The 20594-nt window shown below is 36.6% G+C and overlaps 1 protein-coding gene across 1 annotated transcript in view; it reads left to right on the forward strand.

Annotated features, from left to right (window-relative positions):
• RYR2 (ryanodine receptor 2 (cardiac)) overlaps window positions 1–20594 on the forward strand; it is a gene marked incomplete at its 5' end in the record, with an annotated part of 108411 nt that overhangs the window by 45286 nt on the left and 42531 nt on the right. Inside the window, 5 exons of the mRNA XM_009872957.1 lie at window positions 4178–4273; window positions 12441–12559; window positions 12944–13077; window positions 17090–17331; window positions 19918–20110. Of these exons, the coding sequence (XP_009871259.1) occupies window positions 4178–4273; window positions 12441–12559; window positions 12944–13077; window positions 17090–17331; window positions 19918–20110 (784 nt within the window). The remainder of the gene's footprint in view (window positions 1–4177; window positions 4274–12440; window positions 12560–12943; window positions 13078–17089; window positions 17332–19917; window positions 20111–20594) is intronic.

Below are 20594 nucleotides of genomic sequence, written 5' to 3' on the forward strand. Positions count from 1 at the left end.
ATGAAATTTCAGATATGTTGGACTGCTTTGATTTCAGCTAAAAGTAGTTTATAACAATGGTACATTGTATTGTAATTTTGTATGAAGAACTGTTTAGCTGGTCTATTTATGATATTTTATGATTGTGAGGAATTTTATGACTTAGCAATGTGAGTTATATTGTAGATTGTTGAATGAAGTGTGCAGATCATTCCTTTTTTTTTCTTTTTCATGTCATGTTTTTCAAACTGGTGTAGGCTTTTCTCATGTTTATTTGTATGTTACAGCTCCATTCTTTGCTTACCTTTGCCGATTAACTCTGTGGTCTGTTATAGAAAATGAAGTAAATGTTTCTGTCTGTTTTCGTTATATTTCAGTGGAACAAAACAACCTCATGGAGCTTTGGCTCTCTTCATGCTTGCAGGCAATCACATTGTTCAGTCTGAATGTTTTCAAGGTAGCTCAACCATTAGCTGGCAGGAAACACAGCAAATTTTATCTTTAGCAGTTAAAATTGGGAAAAGATGCTTGAAAGTAAACTAAGCTTTCAAAGTGAAAATGATACTAAAGCTTAGTGTGAGCTTCTCATCATGGCAGTACTCATATGTTATGTTTTCTCCTCTGCTTCTCTCTGTACCCTTTTCTTAATCTAATGTTTGTATAATTGCTTGAAAATGTGACATTATGTAACGTGGTTTTTTGTGTTCTCCCCCCCTCCCCCAAAGTATTTTGTGTATACTAGTGGTAGTTATTTGATTTATTAAGAATCAGTCAAAGAAGGTATGGCAGGAATTACAAACTTTTAAAAGTAGACTACATCCAGATAGTTAATGTCTCAATGAAATAAATTGATGACCTTTTAGAGTGTTAGGTGATGGAGTATAAAAGTCTATGCTTGGGTTATTTATAGATGTAGGGGAGTGTTGAAGTTTTTCTAAGAGTTTAGTTTGTTTTATCTGTTGTTACGTTAAGCACAGCTCAGACTGGAGAAAGTAGTGGCTTGATTGCTGAATCATTTCTCTAAGTCTGAAATTTACAGTTGGCAAGGCCAGAAAATTCCTCCTGAAAGAATTTACTTGTTCTTTACCAAGTATTGTTTCCATGGACTTGCAGTGAGGAGCACAGTGCACAAGCGTTTGTTGATTTCACAGACTCTGTGCCCATCCTGGCTCTTAGGATACTTCCCTAACTGCATTATCTTCTGGCAGCGAATGCTTAAGGTGCCTGGCTTTGATCGGGCTGTAATGAATTTGCATGTTGCTCTCTGTTCTGAGTAATGCTGGAGCTGTACAGTAATTGCGCAGGTGAAAAGTGGATGTTGCTTGCTCAGTCTTGCTTCAGCAAACACTGTTTTGGTATTGACTCTGCACATAAATAAAAGTAAACTGTGATGCCAGAATTCATGGCTTTTTTTTGTCACGTCATTGACATTGTAATGTATTTCACTGTGACGAGAAGGAACACATTAACAGACCTAGAGTTGAGACTGGTTACTATCACATATAAAAATCATAAAATCATAGAATGGTTTGGGTTGCAAGGGACATTTAGAGATCATCTAGTCCAACTATACTCACCATAAAAAAAATTCCTCCCATATATTCAACTGAAATCTACTCTATTTCAATTTAAAATGATTGCCATGCTTCTACTGAAGCCTTCCTCTATTACTAATAAATACAATCACTCTGAGCTTTTGTTTGATCCTTTTGTATCGCAAAAAAATGCTGTTATATTTTAACCCCAGCCAGCAACTAAGCACCATGCAGCAGCTTGGTCGCTCCTCGCCTCCCCCATTGGGATGGGAAGGGGAATCAAAAAAAAGTAGTAACACTTGTGGGTTGACATAAGAAGAGTTTAATAACTAAAAATAATAACATTGTTAATAAAATATGATAAAATAGTAATTGTAATGAAAAGGAATGTAACAAAAAGAGAGAGGGAGATAAAGTCCAAGAAAAGACAAATGATGCATGACATAACTGCTCACCGCTCGCTGACCAGTGCCTGAGCAGTGATTCACTTTCTGGCCAGCTCCCCCCAGTTTATGTAGTGAATGTGATGTTCTCAGGAAGGGAATATCACCATCCCTGAAGTTATTTAAAAGGTGACTAGGTGAGATGTTTAGGGACCTTGCTTAGTGGTAGACCTGATGTCACTGGGTTAACTTAATGGTTTGGACTCGATGACCTTAAAGGTCTTTTCCAACCTACATGATTCTGTGTTTCAATATCCCTTTGGCTAGTTCAGGTCAGCTGTCCTGGCCCGGCTGCCTCCCAGCCTCTTGCGCTCCTGCACACTAGCAAAACATGGGAAGTTCAAAAGTCCTCGACATCGTAGCAACAACTAAAACCATCGGTATATTATCAACATTCTTCTCATACTGAATCCCAAACATGGCATTGCTCTAGTTACTAAGAAGGAAAATTAGCTCTGTCTCAGCTGAAATGAGGACAAATACGCAGGAGTTTATGTAATGATGTGACCTTAATATCTGTGAGTAGATACCCTATTTTTTATTTCTTTAAAACTGAATGCTTGTCTTGCTCAGAGTAGTGGGTAACAAAAGAAACAACTGTTATATATTATTTTTTGTTTTCAATTTTAAGAGGCTGTTTCTCATTTACTGCACAGCTTTCACCACTGAATACTAACCTTTCACAAACTTCTGCTGATCTGCGTTTATGAAACCATCTCCTTCTTATTATTCTTAATGAAGTTATATTTATTACTGCCTTTTTAAAATATTTTTACCTGAAATGCAGTGAGATTATGTGGCTTTGTGATGATCAGTTAAAAAAAGTCACTTAATAAAACAAGTCTTCCCTAATTCTATAATGTGTGCCGTTTAACAAGATGCTCTTTCTCTATAATATGTATCTTTTAACAACATGTTCCTTCTCTTACAATCCCCAAGTATTTTCAAATAACTGTGGTCAGGATTAATTAATTTTGTAAAATTTAAGGATATAGTTTTTGTTCATTTTTTTTATCATATAGTGCAGCAAGAGAGAGGGTGGATTTTTTATTTGTTTTGCTTGTTAGGGACTAGTTTTTTTTGGGGGGGGGTTGTGGATTTTTTGAATTTTTTTGTGGCCTTAGGGTTTTTTTGGTGTTTTTTTTTGGCTATGAAGCACTTGGATTATGATCTCCTTCCTCATGATACAGCACTGTTAGTGCAGTGACTTATTTGCAACTAACTCCAAGATTGCTTTTCCCCTTTGCAGTTACAGTTTCATATCATATTATTTATGTAAGTAAAATCTTTTGTGAATGAAACAGCATAAAAACACAGTTGCAGTATAATATAGTGAATTTCTGCAGCAGTCAAATATAGATTTTAAGAGGCCTGCCTCTTAGCAGGACCAACAGCTGCTGCTGCGGAAAATAACCATAGAAATTTCAGGTTGAAATAATTAGTTGGCAGAACTGGAAGACAATCTTAAGAAAACCAGTTTTCACTGTTCCGCTCACCAGATAGAAACGCCGGTGCTTTGTGGAGTAGCTCATACGCTTCTCTGAGAGCTCATGTGTATGCACATACCTGCAAGCACATTTGTTCCAGGACACAGCAGGTTTGTGAGTGCCTGCAGTGTTGAATGAGGTTTCTACTCAGTTATACCCACAAAGTCAGCGCGTGCATTCAGTCTGCTTCAATCTTTAGCTTGAATCAATCATGAGGATGAAACAGTTTCAAACAAGTTATTACCTCCTTACAGCCCTATCAAAAGTATGACAAACAGTTCCTGGACATCTATCTTGTTTTAATTCTTACTATACTTGAACAATGTTATTACTAGAAAATAATATACATTCATCACCTATGTTGCTGACTTCACTTTTTGGTCTTCCAATGTTTCTTGTCATTACAAGAATACCATTTTACAGAAATTTTTTTCTGCAGTAGCCACTGAATGTCAGTACTGGCTATTTCATGTAGAGCATTTTGCAAAGATTATTGAGATGATTATCAAGCCAGAATAATTCAAATAACTTGAAGGTCAATTTGATGCCAAGGGTATTTCTTAGGCTTAAATCTGACTGTTACATTATTTGAATTTAAATCAAGATCATCAGTAATTAAAGGTTAAGAATCTATTTTACTGGATCCTTGCTGGCAAGACAAGGCAGGGATTCTTTTAATTTAAATGGATTTATAATTGTGATCATTTTTCCCCCCTCTCTCTTTTTCTAATAGCGGCTCTGATTCGAGGGAATCGTAAAAACTGTGCTCAATTTTCCGGATCTCTTGATTGGTTGATCAGCAGATTAGAAAGACTGGAAGCCTCCTCTGGTATGCTTTTTTGTACTTTAAGTTCCTTACTCGGCCAACTTTTTATTCTTTAAAATTGATGATATGCTTGTTCAGTCTAGTTATCATGTTATTCTTCCTATGAGAGAGTAAATTGTATTAATGAGATTTATAACATTTTTGTATATTGGTTTCAGTTTAGTTCTACCTTAAGTTCTCGCAGTCTTTCCTTTTCCTTGTCCAATTGATGGTATTGTTATGTATTAATTCAGGCAGACAAACCAGGGGGTGAAACAATTGTTACACAATTTCAGTTGCATTAAGTTGCTTTCTCTCTAACTCTCTGATACCTTCCCTTCACTTCTGTTTCAAAGGCTGCATGTTTTTCAAGGTTTGTGTCAAACTAAATAGAAGGACTTTAGTGGTAATGTAGGGAGGTTCATCTACTCTACTTGAGTTTGAGTAGCGTTACCTCGGCAATACATGCAAATTCCCTTTTTAGTCACCCCTCTCTTGAGGTGTGAATTTCTGTTTGAAGTTAACAAAGAGCATTCCTGGAACACATTTATTATTTGAGAATCTGGGAATTATGTCTCACTTTAGACACAAATTCTTCGAACTATCTTATTTTTTTCTTTGTCATCACCTAATGTCTTATCTGCCTCCTGAACCCCTATCTTAACCCCTTAATTACCGATGAGATGCAATTCCTGTTTACGCTGAGCTGTACCATATTTCTCACTGAAATAGTGATCCTGCATTCTGTTTCCTCGGAAGCTATATGTTCTCCATAAACCTACTCTGCCAACTAAATACATTATATTTTTAAGGTTCCAATGAATTATTTTTTTTTAAATACCGCAATTAAACTTGATCAAAATCCTCTTTGAATCCATCTGAATGGCAGACAGTAATCAAACTTGGACCCAGCAGCTAAGAAATGAGATTCAAAGAGGATGATTAGTTCTGGACTCATAAGACTGGTTTTTGACTCTTCAAGCATGCTTTTCATGGTGATGATTATATAAAGATCAAAATACAAAGTAATACTGTTGATAAGAAATGTCACTGTAGCCTGATTCCCTGCAACCCTATTGTTTTTCAAGATTAGTAAAAGCATTTTTTGGAATAAAAAAAAATGCATATTGTAAGACCAGTGTTTAAAATTTTATTCTTATTGATGTAATACTACTTGGGAGTTCTACAGGTTACAGCAATAACTGAAAACATGAATATGGCATGATGAGTTCTCTTTGTATCTGCTTTGCTGATTAATGTGAATCATAGGGCATGAGAACAAAGAAATTATGAAAAAGGTGAAATAAGTAAAATGTTAACAGCTCTTTACAGTAAGCTTCATTTCTCACATGCACTAGGCAGAACAAGCAGAAGCTTAGAGTCTAAATTGAGCTTTTATACCCAACAAGAAATTTGCCTTGCTAATTCTTCCTCCTTGTAGTTAGAAGTGAAGAGAGAAATACAGAAATATAAATAATACAAATTGGAGAAGTCATACAGGTTAATGTTAACATATGAAAAAATAACATAGTAAAATCAATTTTGGTTTGAGACATTTCAGTCTTTTACATAGGCCATTAACATAATATAGAAGCATGTGTCTTTTGGCCAATATACAATTTTTAAGTTGCACTACTAGGAAAAACCACTAAATGTTTCTAAGAAATGTATTTGTAATATGCCTTCTAGTGTAGAAGTTGAGAAAATTCTGTTTTCAGTCAATAATGAGTAAAAAATAGTCCAGTGGAGAGTTAACAAATCCAGAGGAGGGCCGCAAAAGTGGTCAGAGAGATAGAATACCTCCCCTATGAAGAGAGGCTGAGAGAGTTGGGGTTGTCCAGCCTGGAGAAGAGAGAGCTCGGAGGAGACCTTATAGTGGCCTTCCAGTACCTGAAGGGGGCCTACAGGAAAGCTGAGAAGGGACTGTTTACAAGGGCATGTAGCAATAGGACAAGGGACAGTGGTTTTAAACTAGAGCAGGCTAGATATCAGGGAAGAAGTTCTTTGCTATGAAGGTGGTGAAACACTGATGCAGGTTTCCCAGAGAGGTGGTGGAAGCTCCATTCCTGGAGACATTTATGGTCAGGCTGGATGGGGCTCTGAGAGATCTGCTCTAGCTAAAGATGTCCCTGCTCACTGCAGAGGGTCTGAACTTAGATGACCTTTATCTATCTCTTCCAACCCAACACATTCTGTGATGCTATAAGTTGCTAATGGCTACTCCACCCTTCCTTTCTTAAATGCAAAGGGCTGACCTTATGCCAAAACTGGTTTTGTGACTAGTGTAGGATAGTCCTCTTGGACGAAACAAGGAGGATGGTTACAAGAGCAGTGCGAACAATGTAACACAACTTTCTGGTTACATATTTGTAGTTTATTCCCATCATCTTGTTATTTTAGTGTTGTTTCATGAACTAGAATGTAATAGTCTTCCTTCCAATAATAATTTTTCATTGATTACAGAGCTATCCTTGAGTATTAAAATTTCCTTCCCCATCCTGTTCTTCCCAATCCTGAATCATTGTTCTGTCACAGATGGATGTGTCCTTGGATTTGTTGACATCTCAAGGGAGGAATGTCGGGAAGGGAGGATGTCCCTCGTTGTAAAATTCTTTGATTTATGTTGGACTGATGGATGTTTGAAAAGACAGGTCACAGGCATAACACAGTTCTCATCAGCCTTTTACTGTGGTGCTAATATGCGAGTAGTATCCTGCTGTTGCTGAGTATCCCAGTGATAAATTGGAGTTGTCTCAGCTGCAGATCACCATATATTAACAAATTTCTTACCTCAGCAGTTTTCAGTGGATCATCATCAGCCATGAGAACTAAATAGGTGTAATAACTGAACATTTATATTGGTTTACATTCTTGTTAGGGAAATCTGTGATCTTACTGCTTTCATGAACATGCGAGTAGCAGAGAATTCATGCGGAAACAAACATTTTAAAATTGGCAAAATTGAAGGCTGAACCTTTTCTCCACTAGAGTCCACCTTTGGTGTGAGAGCATTAATCTAAGGACAATGTTCTCACAGTTACGTAGCTGTATGGGAATTGACTGCAACCGTCTTAATTCCAGTGTATTTTCTCAGTTGTTCATGGTGAAATTATTTCCTAAGAGATCTAATTTTACCTCTTAAACTCTCAGGGCTAGGATTTTCACAAATAATGCAAAACTTTGTGCTCAACTTTTGGAGGTGCAAGATTAAATTTGTTATGACAGCTCTAAAAATGCTGTTACATAGTTTCTGTTATGTATGTTTGCATTTCTCAAAATTAATCCCGGAGTAAAAATATGATTTGAATATTAAAACCTAGATGTTTATGTTTATGATATTATAGTAAGGTGTGAACTCTGAATTGCAAAGTAATCTGATATTGCAGGTGTAGTACAAAATGAACCTCGTGACCTGCTGCAAAAATTCTGAAGGCACGAATATTTCCAATACTTGTTTGTTCTGAGTTTTCATCTGGGAACTAGGCCACTTGAACTTCTTCCCCATATGTTCTGGTAAACTTACTTCCATGTTGCCTCCAAAACTGATTTTATAATTAAGACTTTTTCTGGTTTTGAGGAAGTCAGTTACACAAGATGCTAATTATGCTGTGCTTTAGTTGTATCAAGAGGCATGGTAAGTTTAGCTTTTAGTATGTGTGTGCTTTTATGAGTTTATGTGGGATGCTTCCTTGCCAGACTTTAAGGTTTATATGGCTTGACTGGGGGGAGGATATTTGCTATTTCAATTTACGGTGTTAGGTCTACAGTAGAGAGAAATATTGGATTATATTACACCTTTTAAATAAGACTAGCTGGCTGCATGTATTCACCTAAAATAATTCATTTTCCAAGGTAGAGTGTTTATGAGAAAGAAACACCATGTTCTGTTTATCAAACCAAAATTAAATTCAAATTCAACATTGAAGTTGTCATCCTCATCTCCTGCAAGTGTTTTCTTGAATGTATTGTGATGAAGATTTGATCCCATAAACTATTATCAGTAAAATTCTCATTTTCACTCTTTTCTTATCCTTGAACTAAAAATCTTATGAAACCAGAATAAAAGCTTTAAATATATAAAGAGCAATTGTGAGTTGATTGTTCAAATTAGATTAGAAATTGATTCAGATCCTGACTTTCACTGAAGCAAAAGAATGAAATTGAAAATTTGTCCCAAGTATAAATGTGTCTGAGAATAGATGATATTAGAAGTGAGATATCACAGGAGCTAAGGGAATAACGCAATGCAAACACTTCAGCTGTCTCTTCAACGCATAAATTAAGATTAGATTGGTCTTTCACTCTGAAATATATTCCAGGTCGGATTAACTAGTTTTACTAAAATTTTAAAGGCATTAAAACGTAGTTAATAAGAAAATAGAGTAGGTCAAGTTAGTAAGCTAATATTCTCCAAGTGAAGATTTTTGGAAGAAGATAATATGTGGTTTTGAGATGGATGTTGGTGGCTTCTTTTTTTTTTTTAAAGGCACGCATTTTATTTTGTTCTACAGTATGACATTAGAGGAGTCAACAGGTTGTCCTGAAAATATTTACTCCTTTAATCGCTTGAGACAGAATTTTCACTCATCTTTGTCTTAAACTTTGCATATCGTACTGTTTGTGACATTTGTATTTAATTCAAATGCTTCCTGCTTTACTGCCTTGAGGAATTCGATGAAATTGGATCAGGTCCAGTTGTCTTTAATATAGACAATCTAAAAGTGGATCAGTACAAACAGACGTGCATTCGTATGTGAACAAAATGTGTCTGATAACTAGCATTTAGATGGTGCAGGAATTGAAAAGTTGCTGTGGCAGCTGGGTCTAATTGGTAATATCAATTTATTGTTGAATATTTACATCTTAAAAGTATTTTTACTTGTTATTGAAAAGGTTGAAACTAGAAAATGAACCCTGTATATTAAGACAAGGCTAAGACAAATCTGAAAATGCCAAAGTGATGGCTACCACTCCTACATTGTGTGGTATTGTTTTGTATTAGGTCACTGTTTGTATTCTTAAAAGTGTTCTGCATTGCTACAATGAGAGGTGGCAAACTTAAATTACCAGGTTTTGAATGTAATGACTTCCCTGCATTCCTAGATCACTGTGGCACCCAATAAAGTAATCGATTTTATTACAGATTGAAGCTCCTTTTTTAACACTTTTGTTACCTCCCTAGGTAGTTCTACCATGCCCAAGTGATCCCTGCATGTCAAGCTAGCAGGCTGGAGACATTGTGCTCCTGCTGTGTTGCTCCAGATCATTTACTCCTTTAGCTTGCTCTCGTGACTCTTAAGTTTTTATCCATTTTATCAATATTGTTACTGTTGATATTAGAAGCGTACTTCTATTGCATCCCAGATTATACCACCACCAAATTCAAATTTAATGCATTTTTTATCTAAGATTTTCTGCTCATGCCTCCAGGGCTACAGAATCACTTTGGGAGTTCATGTCTAGCTCTTTGTATAGTTGTTGTTGACTTATTTGGAGCCATTGCATAGAACAAGAAAATTACAGTATCTATACAGAGTTACCTGCGTTTTCTGTTACCAATGAATGACTTTGTCTTCCAGCATATTAAAACACACACTTTTTTGAAACCTGTTTACCAGATAAATTATCAGTGTATCTGTTATCTTCCACCTTTTACTACATTTTAGTCCTTGAGTAATCTGTAGACTTTATTAGTGATGACAGCATACCTTGCACTAGATCCCTGGAAAAGCATTAAGTAGTATAGGGATAAAAGGTGATTGTGCTGTAGGGTGCCTGAGATTAAAACGAGAGATCTGAATGAAGGCAGATGACTGCAGATGTGACTGGAGGCATTAGAAATTGCAGTCCACATTTGAATTCAAATTTTCTTGTGAAATAAAAAAATAAATAAATTTTCAAATAGCGAATAATTTAAAACTAACCTTTGTCTCTTCCGGCAGACTAATTTGGTTTTAACAATGTTGCAAATCTGGAATCTAAGTTTTAAGAAAATTTTTTAAAGTCTTTGTTAACAGATGAGTGTTCATAAAATTCCTTGTATTTTTTGTTCTCTGTTTGTAAGAATTCTGCACAGTCCTGTAAAAGATTGGTTTTTGTTTTATTTTTTGTTTATGAGGAGGTCTACAGTTTATTTGTCTGTGCTGGTATTTTCACTTTTGTTTTTAATAGAGCTACACCTTGATCCAAATGCAAGTAAGTATAGTACAAGTTGGTTTGAAATTAACAAAAAAATTATTCATGAGCTGAAAGTATTTTGATCTCTGCTGGTGTTTTCCCCAATAAGAAACTTGGGAAATTCTCCAGATGGGATTTTCTACTGACCTGATAAAAGACAACAGATTAGACTTGGAACTCCTGGCCATTTATGTACCTCATAAATAATGGCTTTAATATCAGCCTTTAATTATTTCATGGTTATTATTTTTTTCATTTTATTTCATTATTCACTGCATAAGCATGCATTTCGTACTTAGCAGAAACAGATATATTGGTTTAACTTTTTTTTTTGTTCTCATTACTTGAAATTCTGTTTAGAGTTTCTGATTTTCAGCTTTTCTTTTAATTTTTGCTTTGCTGTTTCTAAAATGGTTGCTTGATTAAATTTTTAGTTTGTGAGAGGCTTTATGATCAATTAATTATAAGATTCCAGACTATATTGTATTGTTACTCAGGAATTGTTTAAAAAACCACAAAAGTGCACGTGTGTGTAAAAATTCTCCCGATAAAACAAAATATTTATAGCATTTATATTTTCTCAGTTGTTTGCAGATTGAAAGTTTGTTTTTATTGTTTACAAATTCAGAAAACCTCAGATGCATGACTATTCATCCAGTTATATGTACCACAATCTTTAAATATTAGCTGTTGTATATATATTACACACAGGTTTTTGTCAGTGTTTTGTTTGAAACCAGTTGAAATCTAACAGGAAAGAACATGCTCCTGTCTGTAAGCTTTAGATCCAGTCCAGAATGTTAAGGTGAGGAGGAGGAAGCTGATCAACATAAAGTCAGTTTCACATCAAATATTTCTATGTCATCACACTGTCTTGGCACCAAGACTGAAAATCTCTGTTCAGTTAGTAGCTGTTTGGAACTTTTTTCCCTTTGCTGACCCTGTTCTTACTTGGCTGTAATGGCCGATGAACTCTTCCTCATGAGGATCAAAGAAAGGCAGGGGTATTCTGAGGCAACATTTTTGTCTGATGAGTTTTTTTGTCAGCACCGAGGAGAGTTTGCGGTGGTGAGGAGCAGAAGACTCTTGCTATGGATCTTGCTTTGCAAGGGTTAAGCTGAGTGTCTGGAGCCATGACTAGAATAAAAGAATGAAGACGGAATGATGAGAGATACACAGTGCGAACAGGAATTGTGTATCTCTACGTTTAAAACAGCTTCTCAGCCTTTCCTCAGTGCTCTCTTTTGTTTTTTTTTCTCAAGCAACTGATAATAATGAACTACGTGTGTGATATCTGTCTTTGCCAAATGTGGAAGATCTCAAAGCAAGTGGCGACTTGATCCAGTACACATGGGAGCATGTTTTACTGCCCCGTTGCAGGGAACCATTTTAAAGGCTAATGATTCTTGATGGCAATGACTGCTGCTTTATTGGGATTTGATTTGCATTTAATTGAGGGGCCACTGGAGATTCAGTGATGCTTACATCCTTGAGCATCTTAGTTTCGTGCTAGTTTCTAGCTAGTTTCTACCAGTATGGCTGTTACATAAACAAAGAAAATTATGCACAATGGACTAGTATACTGGAAATTTACCTCTGCTCTCTGATTCAGTGGTATATGATTCAATTAGTGGTCCACATGGTTTTCTAAGGGAAGAAACAGAAAACTATAAACATCGAGAGCATATTTTATGTATATGGATTATATGTAGTGTAAAGTCCTCACCTCTTCACTGAAAACCAATATTTTACCCATTTTGTTTGCATTTGTGAGTGTTGATCATCACATATTTATTAACTGAATTTCAAATTAATGTACAGGTTTTTTCCTGTCCTTTATGATTTTACTACATTCACTTATTTTGGGAAATCTAGAAGTACATCAATCCTGGTTCTGTTTATCATATGTACTGATTCTGAAACTATTTCATGTTGCTGAGCAATATATTACAAAGTATTAAGTGCAGATATGATTTTAGAGGCAGTTTGATTAATTTCTTTTTTCATTTCCCAGGAATTCTAGAGGTCTTACACTGTGTGTTGGTGGAAAGTCCAGAAGCTCTAAACATTATTAAGGAAGGACATATTAAATCAATCATCTGTCTTTTGGACAAACATGGAAGAAACCATAAGGTAGGCAAACAAGAGACAGGTGTATTTAGATGAGTATTTGTGAAAAAGTAAGCACATTCAGTGTAGAAGTTACATTTCAAATACTTTAATATTGTATTCATAATCAGGAACAAAACTTTGCCTAAAAGCCATATGAGCAGTTGAAGAAGCAAAGGGGAATGTTATCTTCTTTTTGATTAAAACATTGATACTAATTCTCAAGGGGAGCAGGAAGAATATATCTTAATATTGTCATTGTAAAATAAAACTACTGTGTTGGATGAATTACATACCCTTACATGTCTTCCAGTAACAAGATATATAGCATTACATTGAATGAAGTAACTCTGACTCACAATGATTACAAAAAAATATTTAAGATTAAAAGGATCTATTTTTTTTCAGGTTTTGGATGTTTTGTGTTCTCTCTGTGTTTGTCATGGAGTAGCTGTGCGGTCTAATCAGCATCTAATCTGTGATAATCTCCTGCCAGGAAGAGATCTACTCTTGCAGACGCGCCTTGTCAACCATGTGAGCAGGTAAAAAGAAGAAAAAAGTCTGTAACTAAGAACAAAGCAGAATAAAATTTGTGTTTAAAACAAATAGTCACCACAGAAAACCTGGTTTACTTCCAAAACTTTTGTTAAGATATTTTGTTCGTACTAGGAATTTAAGTACTCTTCAATATTGATTGGAATCAAAAGGTCAGAGAGAGCTGCCGCAAGCTGAACACTGTGCTCTAAACTGCTTTAAATCTGTGAAACTGTAGTCTCTTCTAAAGATTCTTTTCTAAATTGAGCTGGGCTTTCAAAGTATTGTCAGCTAGTGTTCTGTGATTGCCTTTGTGTTTGTGGTCTTGTGAGGATTTCCTTATTGCATTTGGTCAAAATTGAGAATTTAGCGCCAAAGACCTTCACCAGTGCTGGGGTGTTTAGGGAGTTCACTCACCTTTCCTTCCTCTGGTAGAGTTGTGCAAGTTACCTTCCATCAGATATTAATAACAAGATGAAGCTTAACATATTTTTGCAGCACATTAGTTGTGAATCGGAATAGCCATATTCATGTAGTTATAAGAAAAGAAAAAGATTCTTTTTTTTACAAAAGTCAGAAAGACCAATGAAACCTTGAAAACATTTAGCAATAGAGTGAGACTTGCGTACCTCGTGCCAAAAATAATTGGCAAAAGAACTTTCTAAGATACTGCTATTTAACATACTTTTCCAGGGGACTGGAAAAAAAGAGTAAGTTGGACAATTAGATGTGGAGTCTGGACAAAAGCATAGTAAAGTTGATACTGTTCAGGCAGAAAAGATTCAATTGGTGATTTTAGCAATAACTTAGAAATCTTAGCTGGAAGATAGCTTTTGTCAAATGGATTTTGTTTAAGGAGATTGAATTTTTGACTCGTAACAAAATGAAGAATATCTATACTTAAAAATTTGGCAGAAATTGAATAATATTAATAGAGTCAATGGCCTAGGTTGGAAGGGACTTTAGAGATCATCTAATCCAACCTCCCTGCCATGGGGAGATATGCCCTTAGCTAGACCTGGTTGCTCAAGGCCTCAGCCAACCTGACCTTGAACACCTCCAGGGAGGGGACATCCACAACCTCTCTGGGCAATCTATTCCAGAGTTGCCACTCTTGTACTGAAAAATTTCTTCCAAAAATCTAATCTAATTCTATTCTCCTTCAACTTAATCCCATTTCCCCTTGTCCTATCACTGGATGCTCTTGTAAAAAGTCCCTCCCCAGCCTTCCTGTAGGTTCCCTTCAGGCATTGGAAGGCAGTTATAAGATCCCCCTAAGGCTTCTCTTCCCAAAGCTGAACAATCCCAGCTCCCTCAGCCTATCCTCATAGCAGAGATGCTCCAGCCCCTGGATCAATTTTGTGTCCCTCCTCTGGACTCGTTCCAACAAATCCGTATCCCTTTTATGGTGGGAACACTAGAACTGGATACAGTATTCAAGGCAAGGTCTCACAAGAGTAGAATAAAGGGGAAGAATCACCTCTCTCGCCCTGCTGGCCACACTCCTCTTGGTGCATCCCAGGGCATGGTTGGCCTTCTGGGCTGCATGAGCGCACTGCTGGCTCGTGTTGAGCTTCTCAGCTATCAACATCCCCAAGTCCTTCTCTTCAGGGCTTCTCTCAACCCACTTCTTACCTAGTTTGTATTTTTGCCTGGGATCGCCTCGACCCAGGTCCAGGACCTTGCACTTTGACTTGTTGAAGCTCCTGCAGTTTGCAATGGCCCATTTCTCAAGCCTGTCAAGGTCCCTCTGGATGACATCTCTTCCCTCAAGTGAATCCACTGCACCACATAGTTTTGTGTCATTGGCAAACTTGCTGAGGGTATATTCGATGCCATTGTCCATGTCACTGATAAGGACGTTGAACAGCACTGGACCCAGAACAGGCCCCTGAGGAAGTCCATTTGTCACTGGTCTCCACATGAAGATCAAGCTGTTGACCACAACTCTTTGAGTGCGACCTTCTAGCCAGTTCCTTAACCACCAAATGGTCCATCCGTCAAATCCATGTCTCTCCATCTTAGAGAGAAGGATGTCATGTGGGACAGTGTCAAATGCCTTGCACAAGTCCAGGTGGATGGTGTCAGTTGCGCTTCCCATGTCAACCAGTGCGGTAGCTTTGTCGTAGAAGGCCACCAAATTAGTCAGGCATAATTTACCTGACTGTCACCAATCACCTTGTTATTTTTCATATGCCTTAGTACTGTTACCAGGCAGATCTGTTCCATGATTTTTCCTAGCACAGAGTTTAGGCTGACTGGCCTGTAGTTCCCTGGGTTTTCTTTGCTTCCCTAGCTTAGAGCTACATTTTTGTTGATTAGGCAGCTTCTATGCAGAAAGAAAATATTTATAGAAGTTATAACCTAATGCAGTGGAGGGATGTGAAAACTAGATAAATTGAGCCTAGAAGTCTAAAAGATGGTTTGCAATATGGGTAACCAACCGTTGAGAAAATATACCTAGTATTGATTTTGGATACTTCTGTACTCTACAGCTTTAATTCCAGATTGGATGGCTTTTTTAGTACAAAGCTGACACGGTAATGAGTGTCTGGAAACAGAGTTTTTGGGGTGAGATTCTAGATTCAGTGTTATCTCAAAAATCAGATTAGAAGGGCATGGCTTTCTTTCTTTTTTTTTTTCCTTCATGACCTTTAGATATATGACTCTACATATTGCTCTTTAAGTAGATATTGAATAAGCACTGTAATTGTTTTGCCTTTCAAGTATGCTTGTAAAGTACTTCAAAATCATCATCAGTAGGAACATCAAATTGATATTAAGGATTAGTATAACCACTACAAATCACTGAATTATACAAGACTTGGAATAAGTAAAGAAGAGGTAGAAAAGAATTTTGAAGTAGATCGACATTTCACTTTTGTGTCTTTGTAAATAGTGTTCTCTTGAATGAATAATCAGTGTTACTGAGTGCAGTTTGCTACATAAAATTAAAACTGCAATGTGTACATTTCTATTGGTAACTGGTGAATAGCTGTCATTTTTGTTTGAAGGATTCAGCATTTATTAAACACTGAAACACATAAAATATTAATGGTATCTGAGTGAGGGTACTGTTTTAGTTACTAAAACATATTTTTACTTTAACTGTATAGAGCATTTTTAACGAGAATAAATAAATAAATAAATAAATGTGCTTCCTTCTGGTAGCTAAGGTCTGTGATTTTGCTGAGAGGGTGCTGCAACTTGTCAAGAGCAGAGACTATATCTGTTGCTGCTCTTTCATGTGGACAGTAATGACAATGCAAGACAGAACCTGGGCAGAATAAAGCAAGGCTACAAAGCCTCAGGAGTGCGAGTGGAAAGCATTGGTCCCCAAGTTATCTTTTCTTCCATTTTCCAAATTAGAGGAAAGGCTACAGTCAGAAATAGATGTGTAATGCAAATCAGCCTGGGTTTTGGCTTTTATTACAATGGAAAATTCTTCAATGACTCTAGCTTGTTAGGAAGGGATGTGATCCACCTGTATAAAGCTAGTCCTAGTGAGATTCCGGTTGGACACAAGAGGAAAGTTTTTCAAAATGAGAACAATCAGCCATTGGAATAATCTCCCCAGGGAAGTGCTGGATTTTCCAGACTGGACACAAAAAAGTTCAGTTGCACAAGGTGCCTGGGCAATCTTGTCTAGACTGTGTTTTTGCCAAGAAAGATTGGACCAGATGATCATAGATCATGATAGAAAGGCCTAGGCTGGAAGGGGCCTTAGAGGTCATTTAATCCAACTTTGCCGTCATACGCAGGGATGACTCTCAACACATGGGGACGGAACGGGGATCGAACCCATGACCTTGGTGTTATCGGTACCACGCTCAACCGACTGAGCTAACTGGCCCCCTTGAGGTCCTTTATAAATTGATATTTTATGATTCTATGAAATAAAATCACTTGTTTTGTTTTAATCACACAAGTATGAAATTTGAGTTTAATGAAAGGTCTGCAGTAGTTCATCATATTCTTGAGATAAGTTAAGTTCTTAATAACCACTTCTTTCTGTTTAAGCATGCGGCCCAACATCTTCTTGGGGATTAGCGAAGGCTCTGCCCAGTACAGAAAATGGTACTATGAGCTTATGGTGGACCATCTGGAGCCCTTTGTTACTGCAGAATCAACTCATCTGCGAGTGGGCTGGGCTTCAACAGAGGGCTACTCACCGTATCCAGGAGGAGGAGCGGAATGGGGAGGAAACGGTGTTGGTGATGACTTGTATTCCTATGGCTTCGATGGCCTGCATCTGTGGTCAGGTATTTTGGTTTTTTTGGGGGTGATGAGTGGGGCAGTGGTGTTAAATACTAGAAAGCTGTTCGCAGTTCCAGTGAATTTGTTTTTAACAGCAGCAAAGGGAATCAGATGTTGCAGTTGACACGAGGAATATACAGGAACAGTAGCCTATATGAGAATGCTTTAAATTGACATTGCATATTGAAAAAAAATGTTTTATACAAAGTAAAGCAGATGATAATAATTTCTGTTTCAACCTGGGAATTATTTGGGGTTTTTTTGATGGTATCTAAAAGGATTTTATTTAAAACTCCAAAGGTGCAAAAAAAATGAAGTCTGTATTTGTAATTCCTGTCTAATGGTGTAAGAACAATCTGAGAGATTTAATTAAGAGAAATGTCACATTTTTTTTCCAGACTGTTAAACTTCAGTTTAGAAGTTTAGAAATACTTTAAAGGTGGAGAATATTATGTATGCTTTCTGGCCACAGATTTTAAATATTGTAATTATTTACATGCATTAAGACTGTTTATTGCAAGACTTCAGAATCATATTCCTAGCTTGCATGTGATGTCTTTGGTCAGGTGTCAGTCTTTAAACTGTTAATGGCTCAGCTTGGTTCTGTTTGGTAATAGTAATTTCTGTATGCAAATGCTAGTGTTGAAGGAAGCTGAACTGAATATCGAAAATATTTGTAAATACTATTGATTCTGCAAATGTATTATTCTCTCTTCTAACTGGATTAGCTCAGCAAAATCAGAATAATAAGAAAGCAAGCTCATTTTCATAATCTTCTTTACAAATTGATGATTTGTGAAAAGATTCCCAGATGTTAGTTAGAATGGGTAGTCTTATACTTGAACAGTCCTAGACTTACTGCAAACAGTTTCTCCTGTGGTTTTGCCTTTTTAAGGAAATTTTTTTTTCCTTTGATTTTGAGAGATTATTGGGCAGTGGTGAACTGTAGAACTGTCTGGGAACTTTGTTAGGCTCATTGAATTGGCAGTTCTTACAACTATGAAGATATGAGCAAGTTTTCTAAAGCTCCTTAGCGGACAAGAGAGACATTTTAGTGAGTCATCTCTATGTAATACTCAAGGTCTTTGAGATTTTGAGGCATTGTGGCTTGGAAGTTTTGAAGGGAATACTTTTATGTTTCAAAAGAATTTTCTCATCAAAATAGCAATGGATTGTATTACTAAGTAATAACATGTCAACTGGAGTGGTGTTTTAGGAAAGTAGCTGCCACTTTGCCTCTCATGTATAGTGAAAATTACTTTGGAATAATGGTGCATAATTAATGGTGTCATTAAAGCTCTATCATAACTAAGTCTTTCAGATAAAGTATTATTACAGAAGAACCAGAAAGTAATGAGCCAACCAAAAAAATGAAACCGTTATGTAGTTTTTTCCTCCCTTTTAGGGAAGAAATTAAAGAATACTGAAAATCAAAAGGATTTTTCTACTCACCAGAAAGGACTAAGTAGTTGAATGTGACTGCTACTGTGTTTCTCAACAGTATTTCCTATAGATTTCTTGATCTGTGAGGCGATCTTAGGATTGCTCTATGTCATTCCTCTGTCTTGCTCCTGGAACTGACTATTCTTACCAAAACCGACCCAAGGACATCCTGTCCTGAAAGGGTGTTGGGAAGCATCAAGAGCATCCGATTTTTTTTTTTCCCCAGCTACAGTGCTGAGGGACAGATTGCACAAGAGGATCTGTCCTACAGTCTGCAAATTATGTGACAATATTAGCAAGTTATGTAGAGCATCAGAGGTGTTGGTTTTTTACTGTTCCTTGGAGGGTTGTGGTGATGTGCATACGAAAATTTATCTGCAGAAGAATTACTGAGATTTTTCTGTTATTATTTTTACTGCTGTTAAAAACATATGCCATCTTCATCTTTTTGGAAACAAAGTGCTTTTATTAAAGTCCTTCATATTTACAGAATTTGGACAGCACAGTTAAATAGTGCTCTGTTCTTAATATGCATTATGGTTTATCTATTGCAGACTTTGCATATGTTATTTTTTGAAAACATGTCTAAAGGTATTTTCATACAGGTTTTAAACCATTCTGTAAAATTTCTCTTGTAGATTACAGTAAATTTCAGGAACAGACATTTTCTGTTCATGTATTCTACACATTATTTCTCTTGAGAAGCAGATGTGCTTGTGCAAATGTAATTTGATGCAAGAGAGTATGATTCTTCAGAATTCATATAAAACTTATTAAGGATAAGTCCAGGTATTACTGAATATATAGGCCTTAAAATTGATGATATGACAGGAAGATGCTGGTTTGCAGTTTTGTTATGAAACTGACTAGTATCATGTTATACAAGTTTGTGATGGTACCATGATGTGACCCTTAATAACATAAAGTACATTACTTTTCCTAAATAATTTAAAATATGATACTAGTCCTGATCTTGAATAATGAAGCAGTCTTTAGCTTAAAATCAGGATTTAGAAGTTATAGGTTAGCTATTTATGTTTTAATGTGTTTATGCTCTGTGATTGTTTCCTTTCTCTGCTTTTAGGCTGTTGTCAAAACCTTTAAAATTTTCAGAAGTTTTGCTAAATGCGTCTCCTTTACTTTCATAGGTTGTGTAGCACGAACAGTAAATTCTCCCAACCAACATCTGTTAAGAACCGATGATGTTATTAGCTGCTGTTTGGACCTGAGTGCCCCCAGCATCTCTTTCCGGATAAATGGTCAGCCAGTTCAAGGAATGTTTGAGAATTTCAACATAGATGGCCTCTTCTTCCCAGTTGTCAGCTTCTCCGCAGGAATAAAGTTAGCATCCTGTGTAGTTTATCTGTTGGTTGGTTTTTTTCCTGTTGTTGTTTTGTTTTTTTCCCCCCTCCAGTCTGGTGTTTTTGCTGTATATGTGAATATGCTGAATATTTCCCTGCCTGTCTTTGCTCTTATTTCACTTTTGGACGTCTGCTTCTTTGGCACAGTTCCAGTTCTTGGGTAGGGAGAGCTACAAAGGAGTCCTGAAGAGATACTGAGTCTGTTGTTTTTCAGCGCACCACATTGTATTCAGGTGGTTTGCAGATAGGCCTTAGAACAGCTTCACTACCATTTCTTAGCTGGCACATTGGCTACACATACACTCAAGGACAGCATTTTATCTATACGGGAAGAAAAATATCAGTCCTGGATATTAAAAATACATTTGCCCTAATTCACTTGTTATGAGGTAGTAACTATTATTTGAAGATGCATTATCTGAACTTACCTTAAGAAGTGGTGGTGGTGGTGCACCTTCTTTTCA

Source organism: Apaloderma vittatum, unplaced genomic scaffold (assembly GCF_000703405.1).
Source record: "Apaloderma vittatum isolate BGI_N311 unplaced genomic scaffold, ASM70340v1 scaffold1810, whole genome shotgun sequence".
In the NCBI taxonomy this organism is placed as follows: domain Eukaryota; kingdom Metazoa; phylum Chordata; class Aves; order Trogoniformes; family Trogonidae; genus Apaloderma; species Apaloderma vittatum.